Source organism: Nannospalax galili, unplaced genomic scaffold (assembly GCF_000622305.1).
Source record: "Nannospalax galili isolate Female #2095 unplaced genomic scaffold, S.galili_v1.0 scaffold432, whole genome shotgun sequence".
Taxonomy (NCBI): Eukaryota; Metazoa; Chordata; class Mammalia; order Rodentia; family Spalacidae; genus Nannospalax; species Nannospalax galili.
This window is the reverse complement of record NW_008331138.1, coordinates 866,560-874,776: the sequence shown is the minus strand read 5'-3', so window position 1 is coordinate 874,776 and position 8,217 is coordinate 866,560. Positions and strand designations below refer to the sequence as shown.

The following is an 8,217-nucleotide window of genomic DNA, read 5'->3' as shown; positions in this document are numbered from 1 at the left end:
TCACAGAGATTCACCTGCCTCTGCCTCCCTAGTGCTGGGATTAAAGATGTGCACCACCACGCCTGGCCCCCGGCTTGCTTTCTTATACAACTCATGACCACCTGCCCAGGAGTGGCATTGCCTGCCCATGCCCACAGTGGGCTGAACCCTCTCACATCACTCAATAATCAAGAAAATGTCTCCTACACATACCCATAGGTCAATCTAATAGGGGAAATTCCCCAGTTGAGGCCCCCTCTTCCCAGGCATATCAAATTGGCAACTGAAATTATCCAGTATACCCTGTCTCAAAAAAGTCCACAACAACAACAAAAATTCATTGGACTGGGGATGTGACTCAGTGCTACTGCCTAGCACATGTAAGGTCCTAAGAAAACATTTTTCTAGAAACAGTGGCTCGAAGCTGTCAATTCCAGTACTAGCAAGGGAGGAAGTTTAGGAATTTGAGACCAGCCTGGGCTATAGAAGGAGACCCTGTGTGAATAACATATTTATATTTAAAATACATTTATTTATAATATAAAATACAAAGCAAGCTGCAGGGACTTGTTCCCTCACCTTCACACACATAACAAAAAGGCTGTGCTGTTTGGTGCCTTTCTTGTATGCAGCCTGGATTATGGTTGAAATGCCTGTCTTCACTCATCATCTCTGAGATTAGTGCGGCCCAGCGCAAGGGGAGGTTCTCCATCTGGTCCTGGATGCATTCCAAATGGTTCTGCTGCTTGGGTCTCATAAACCAGGAGACTCAGGGTTCCCAAAATGTGTACAGCAGATAGGGATGGGGAATACAGTACAGTGCATATTCTCTGTTAATCCATGTACCTGTAGGTGGCTCCTAGCTAGGGACTATTTCAAATAGTGCTTCCAGAAGGAGTCTTGTTTGTTTGCTTAGACAAGATCTTACTATCTAGCCCAGGATGGCTGGCCTCAAACTCACTGTAAGCAAGAGTGACCTTGAACTCTTGTATCTTCCCGTATCTTCTCCCAAGTGCTAGAATTATCAGTTAGACCCACCCCTCCTTCAAAGTGTGTGTGTGTTGACAACTTTCTGGAGGGGTTTCTCTCTTTGGTTCTGGGGATTGAACTCAGGTAGTAAGCCTTGGCAGCAAGTGCTCTTAGCCACTGAGCCATCTCTCTAAACCGCCCCCCCAACTCCTTCTTTCCTTCCTTCCTCTCTTATCCTCTCTCTCTCCCTTTTTCACTCCCTTCCTTTCTTTCCTGACTGATCTGTGGCCCAGTATGGCCTTGAACTCATGATCCTCCTGCTCCAGCCTCCTGAGTGCTGGGATTGCAGTGCAAGCCTGTCCACCAAGCCAGGTGGTTGTGTGTTTTTCTGCATGGCAAGATACTTCAAAAAATAGAAAAAAGTTAGAACCTCAGTTATATAGCAAAGGAAACAAAACAAGAAATGAGGACATTTAATCAGCTATTAGCTATTTAAAGAAACCAACCAAAGACTGCTGATAATTCCTGGAGGGAAGTTAAAACCATATCCCTGCCCGCTGTTGTGGTGTGCGCCTTTAATCCCAGCCCTTGGGAGGTGGAGGCAGAGGCAGAGGCAGGTGGATCTCTGAGAGATCAAGGCTACCCTCGTTCACATTGTGACTTTCAGGTCATTCCCGACTACAGAGACCCTGTTAAAAAACAACCAAGCCGGGTGTGGTGGTGCATGTCTTTAATCCCAGCACTCGGGAAGCAAAGGCAGGTGGATCTCTGTGAGTTTGAGGCCAGCCTGGTCTTCATAGTGAGTTTCAGGACAGCTGGGGCTACAGGGAGACCCTGTCTCAAAAAGACCAAAAAAAAAAAAAAAAAACCCAAAAACAAAAAAAAAAAAAAAAAAAAAAACCCAAACCCAAAACCAAACAAAAAATGGTTAAGAGCTTGGTCTGCTTATATTATTCTTCCAGAGGACCCAACTTTGGTTCCCAGCACCGTGTTGGGCAGTTCACAAGCACCTGTAACTCCAGCTCAAGGGGATCTGACCCACTGAGGCTTACAATGCAGATACATATTAAATTAAAATTTTAAAAAGAGGCTGGAGCCAGGCGTGGTAGCTCACACCTTTAATCCCAGCACTTGGGAGGCAGAGGCAGGTGGATCTCTGTGAAAGGGGTTGGAGAGATAGATGGCCCAGTAGTTAAAAGTAGATCTGCTCTTGTAGGAACATTGTATTAGATTAGGGATTGCATCCCAAAGGATACTCTGGTTAAAGATCTGGAGGCTCTTCACAAGCAGTTAACTTTCAAACTGGATAGACCACTAGTTTTCCAGAACAAGTTTAATGTTATCAAACTTCAAGCATATTATTGGGAATATTTCCAGGAATACTGATGCCTGCCCTGACAGAGGTCATAAAATACAGCCAGCCAACCCCTTACCCCCCTCAAAAAAACTATCTCAGGTGAGTTATGGCTTTTTTCCATTTCCTTTACTAGGGTTTCAGGAGGTCAGGAGGGCCCTGACCATCATGACTTTCCCATCAAGGTACAGGTATTCTCTCTTCTAGGAATCTAAGTGATACCAGCCTCTTCAAGAGCTGAAATGAGAGATTTGCTTTGCTCTCCCTGGAACTTTCTCTTCTTCCTTGACAATAATCCTCGTTCCTGATCTCAACCCCCTTTGTGTTTTAGTCTCCACTTTCTCCTTTAGAACAAATTTCATTTGCAAGCTCCATGAAAATGTTGTGCCCGCACCACAGAGGCTGGCACTGTAGAAAGAATAAAAACCTAGATTCCTGGGTGCAAACAGGATTGATTGAACAATTTTATTTCCTTAAAAAACTTAAATTATGGCCGGGCGTGGTGTCGCACGCCTTTAATCCCAGCACTCGGGAGGCAGAGGCAGGAGGATCTCTGTGAGTTCAAGGCCAGCCTGGTCTACATAGTGAGTTCCAGGACAGCTGGGGCTACAGGGAGACCCTGTCTCAAAAAGACCAAAAAATAAAATAAAATAAAATAATAAACTTAAATTATGCCGATGTGGTGGTCCACGCCTTTAATCCCAGCACTCGGGAGGCACAAGCGGGAACATCTCTGTGAGTTCAAGGCCAGCCTGGTCTACATAGGGAGTTCCAGGTCAGCTGGGGCTACAGGGAGACCCTGTCCCCCCCAAAAAAGACAAAAAAAAAACCCTCAAAACAAATTACATTTATTGTATTCGCATATGTGTCAGAGGACACTTTTTGAATGTCAATTCTTTCCACCATGTGGGTCTTTAGGCTCCAACTCGGGTCAGAGGTATAAAGGCAAGCTCATGCTGCTGCCCACCATGTACTGAACAGTTTTAGGAGTCAGGGGGATGGGGGTTTTGGTTAAAAAAAAATTCCAAATTTCAGACAAGGTCTCATTAATCTCAGGCTGGCCTCTAATTTGCTTTGTGGTCAAGGATGACCTTGAACTTCTGCTCTTCCAGCCCGCACCTGTCAAGTGCTGGGATTAAAGGTGCGGACCAGTGCAATACGTTTTTTGTGGTATGTGGTGCTGGGGTCAGGGTTTGGTGAATGCTACAGGCACGCACACTACCAATTAAGCCTAGCGCACCGAGACAATTCGGTGTTCCGTGTCAGTCAACATTTATACAACTGATGTATAGTAATATCAACTTACGCCAGTATTAGGGACAAAACATTTCGTACTTTTTGCACCCCAAAGTTTCCACCTCACTCGCAGTACCAAGCCCCGCCCTACTCGCCTCCAGGACGACGTCACCGGCCGAGGTATATAGTGACGTCATTACCGGCCGCCTCTGCTCCAGCCCCTCTTCGGAAACGTCTGACTCCTGGGACCGATCTCCAGCTTTCGGTTAAATTTTTTCCCTCCCATTCTCCCACCTAAAACTTTTGGCTCTTCCCGCCTTCCTTCAAACTAGCAATTTTCGATTCTTCTCGCTTGCTCCGGGGCTAGTCCCTTAGTAATTTACTCAGTTACTTAATCGCCTTTCTAGCCCCACCCGTTCGGCTCACTCGCTCTCATTATTAGTGCCCGCTCGACCTCTTTCGGCTACTTCCGCCTCCTGCCCGCGATCCCTCCACCAGTTTGGGTTCTTTCCGGATTATCGCAAGTCCTCCGATACCGATCCGCTTCGGCAATTTCCGGTCCTCTCTAGACCCACCCCCACGACCACCTTTGGTTCTTTAGTTCTTTGGTTGACTTCTGATGGCTTCAATAGCCCAGACCCTCCTTCGGCTGTTTCCGGTTCATTCCAACCTCCCGGGTCTTCCTCAGCTGCTTTCGGCTCTTTCCGCCTCTCCTCCGCCTCGCCCTTGCGTTTCGGCTCTTTCCGCCGGCCTTCGGGCGGGCAGTCTCTGCCCCTCTCCTCCACGTGACGCTGCCTCGTCCTCTCAGTTCCCCCCTCCCTCCTCGCCCTTCTTCCTGCCTCAGTCTCTGGGCTCGTCTTGGTCATGTCGCCATTTTGTGTGAATTCCTGACCGCGGCGGGGGCCGGGTAGCCGGGGCATCTAGGGCAGACAGACAAGACAGAGAGACAGTCGGCCCGTCTCCGCAGCCCGTTCCCTCCTCTCCCTAATTTTTTTTAAAATTACCCTTCGCTCGCTCTCCGCTTTTCCCCCTTCCCCCTCGCTTGCTCCGTTGCGCGCGATCCGCGCTAATTACACCCAACCACCCACCAGTGTCCGTGTCCCCGGGGTCTCCCGTCTCGGGGGCCCGCGGGCGTTCGTGTGTGTGTGAGAGAGAGTGTATGTGTGGCGGGCGGGGACCTCTCCCCCATGAGCGTCCCGTGCCCCTGAGCGAGTGACCGCAGGGGCGGGCCGCGGAGAAAGCAGGCGGCGGGCGGCCTCGCCGGGGCCTAGGCCTTGCGGCCTACGCGGAGGTCGGCTCAGAGGTGATTCCGAAACCGAAAAAAAATTCCTATCTCTATATACACCCAGTTCCCATTAGGAGCTCCGGAGAGCTAAGTGTGCCCTCCCGCCACGCCCAAGCAGTCCTTTTTCGTGCATTAACATCCCCTCCCCCCTAAAGGAACGATGGAGGCCGCGCCCGGGACCCCCCCGCCGTCGCCATCAGAGTCGCCGCCGCCGCCATCGCCGCCGCCGCCATCAACGCCTTCGCCTCCTCCGTGTTCCCCCGACGGCCGCGCGGCCACCCCGCACCTCCTCCACCACCTCCCGCTCCCTGACGACAGGTCAGGCCCCCCGGCCTGGGCCGGGGCAGCGTCCCCCGGGGGGGGAGGGGGGAAGGAGGAGGAGGAGGAGGAGGAGGAGGAGGAAGGGGACGGCCGCCATGTTGGGCCCGGCCGCGGAGGAGGAGGAGGAGAAGGAGGAGGAGGAGGAAGGGCGGGGTCGGTGGGTGTCTCTCGCTTGCTAGCTCTTTCTCGCTTCGCTTTCTCTCCCGGCCTCATGCGTTGCCCCCCCTCGCGGCGCTTGCCCGCTCTCCCTCGCTCTCGCTCTGTCTTTTTTGGGCGCCATGCTGAGGGGAAGGTGAGGAGGCGCCCCCGGACCCCCGCGCCCGCCCGTCCGTCTGTCCGCCCGCCCTGGGGACGGTCCGCCAAGGGGGTGGGCTCGCCGAGGCCCACCGCGCTCCTCCGCCGCCCTTGCGCCCGGAGCTGGCAGTCAGCGGCCCGGCGCCTGGCTTCGGGGCAGGCTTTGGGGGAGGGGCCCCGGACCCTCTTGTTTTGGGGGGGGATCTCCAGCTTCACAGCCCCGCTCTTAGGGGCTTGGAGTTGGGGGTCTTCTTGTCCCCGGCAGTATCCTTTCTCCTGGGGGAGGTCTTCCCTGCTCTGTCTGGATCAGGCACCCGAGTCTAACCGAGGCAGAAAGTGGGGGTTCGCTCCGCTTTTGCCCGGGCCTTCTAATTCGGGGCTTCTTAGGATGGGGGCGCGTATGCACTTTATTTTTTTGGCGGGAGGTGTTTTCTAGTAATCCTGGAAGGCAGAATGGGAGGGGGGGTGTATCTCCAGCTCTCTTGATGAAAGCCCCTGCTTTTTTTTTTTTTTTTTTTTTTTTTTTAAGACCCTGGTGGTTTTTAGGGTCAACTCTCTTTTCGTAGGTCGGTAACAGTGGTGGAGGGACCTTAACCCTAAGTCTTTTATTTATTTATTTACTTAATTTTTTTGCGGAGGGTGAGGCTTTTTCCACCTTCCATGGGAGAGGAAATTGGCCACCGCTTTCTTATAGGGACTCGCCCTTCTTTCCGGGTAAAACGGGGCGCTATCCCTCACACGGGAGCAAAAAAGATCGTGTGCCGTGGAAAGGCGCGGATTGGGGCGCCCCTTTCCCATTATTAACTGAAATGGGTTCCCCCACGTCCTTCACTGGCGGGTGATAGGGCCAGCCCGGCACGTTTTCTGACCGAGGTTTGGAGCCCCCTTCCCCCTGCTGGATCAGAAGGCTTTGGGGTACAGGGTTGGCTGACTCTGCTAAAGAGTGGGTTTTGGAAATGGAAAGGTGGCTTTCGGTGGGCAGAAAAGCGAGTCTTGCAGAGGTTGGGGAAGGAAAGAGAATGCTCTGGACAGATGGCCGCCCCGTTGCTTCCCCGCTGGGGAACTGCAGCCGGACCCCTCCCCTGGATGGGGGTCTCAGCCCCTTCTCCCCACTCCCACCTCCCGTTTTCCCTTTCTCCTTCACAGACCCTACTTTGCCTTTTAAAAGAAATGCCACCCACATTCAAAGACACAGGTGCAGCAGTTTGGTGAGCTTTTTACAATTTTTTTTTTTTTTTTTTTTTTTCTGTTTTGTTCTAATTAAATGTATCGTCCTGGGAATCGCAGCCCTTCGCAGCCCGACTCCAGTTCAAGGAAATAAACAGATTAGCCGAGGTCTGTTCTAAGCCCATGTTGGGCTTCCGGGCCCCTCTTGGGGGCAGGTGCTTTACTCAAAGGTGCTTACACGCTTTATTCGACCTCTAAGGAGTTCTCTTATGTCAGAAGTGTATGTCTTACAATGGGTTGGGATGGTAAGTAGCCTCTTTTATTGAGTAATTCAATTATCTCCCTCTTTTTGTCCCTTTCCTGCCTGCTTTCCTCCTCGCCTTTAGACCAGAGTGATGCTTGAGAGTGAATTTATTATGTTCAAATCAGGATTCTAACTCTGTTGAGCCCTTTTAGACTTGCACATCCTTTCAGTGTTTAATGATTTTAAAATTTGACGTACACAGTTTTCTCAAAAAAAAAAAAAAAGTGTTACTGTAACATGACAAAAATCTATGGAAAAGGCCCAGAATGTTTTCAGGCACTTGGCATCCCTCTTTGCCAATCAGTCCATTGCTTTGTCTCTTCAAGTCCATGTGTAGGAGACAAGCTTACTGAATTTGGTTTATACTACATTCAAGTTAAAGCCCCCACTCCCCCAGAAAAGACTGGTTCAAGTAGATCCAATTTCCTCATTTTACCCCAATGTTTCTTGTGGTAATGGACATTTAAATTGAGCAAGTCATTTGTAAAGTACTGTTTAAGCACCAAATCTGTAAACTGTCAGCCCACCTCAGCCTGTCTCCACTGCTCTTTGTTCGAAAGCACATGCCTGACCGTGAAAAGTTGATGTAAACGTGTTACACGCCCAGTCATGTTGGAGAGAACACCTCCAGTTCCCAGTCCCCCCATCTTACACATACAAGTTAAAAAGAAAAAAAACGACAAAACAACAAAAACCAGCAACAAAAATGACTTGCAGGACAAGACACTGTACTTCTGATGTGTTTTACAAGCATAAGTTTTTCCTTAAAAGACAAAAATATGTTGGAAGTTCCATTTTTCCCCTCTGGCCCACTTTTGGTCCCTGATGTACTTTCTTAGGGAATTCTAACACAACCTAAGTCCCCCTCCAAAAGAGCCTTTTGCCTTCTGTCTGTCCTTAGAAGTGATGCCCATTCACACATACTACAGGGACCGTGTAAACTGCAGTTCAGTTAAGCCACTTGTTTTATTTTTGGTAATGTATTCACAATTTAACTGCCGTGCAGTGGTGGTCTGATGTGTGTAAAATCAGTTATTCGAGGAAGAAGCTTCCAGAAAATAACAGTATTCCTGCACAAAACGTCTAAAGCACCAACTCAACACGCTATCCAGTGCTCTGGGCCAGCCGAAAAGGAATTGCAGTTATTTGAAGTTTCCCATCTTGTGTAAAATTCCCCCTCCAGGAGCCCTGAGCAGAAACTGGATGTTAACTGATAACCCTTACCTCCATTCCAAGTGTTTAGAATTACTAAATTGTAGAACAATGTTTATTTCAATTTTAAAAATGAAATGTTAAAAGGAAATGGAA

General features: G+C 49.9%; 1 protein-coding gene across 6 annotated transcripts in view; it reads left to right on the top strand.

Moving 5' to 3' along the window:
* The first annotated feature begins 3,106 nt into the window (after nt 1–3,106).
* Nucleotides 3,107–8,217, top strand: part of Zc3h4 (zinc finger CCCH-type containing 4) — a 37,027-nt gene continuing 31,916 nt past the window's right edge. The window contains exons 1-2 of one of the 6 annotated variants that reach the window (XM_029558124.1): nt 3,107–3,803; nt 4,979–5,141. In XM_029558124.1, the coding sequence (XP_029413984.1) occupies nt 4,984–5,141 (158 nt within the window). In that variant the 5' untranslated portion in view covers nt 3,107–3,803; nt 4,979–4,983. Of the gene's footprint in view, nt 3,804–4,690; nt 4,842–4,978; nt 5,142–5,314; nt 5,437–6,584; nt 6,647–6,733; nt 6,911–8,217 lie in introns of those variants that run through there. The other 5 variants (XM_029558130.1, XM_017795429.2, XM_017795432.2 and 2 more) reach the window with 5 other exon arrangements.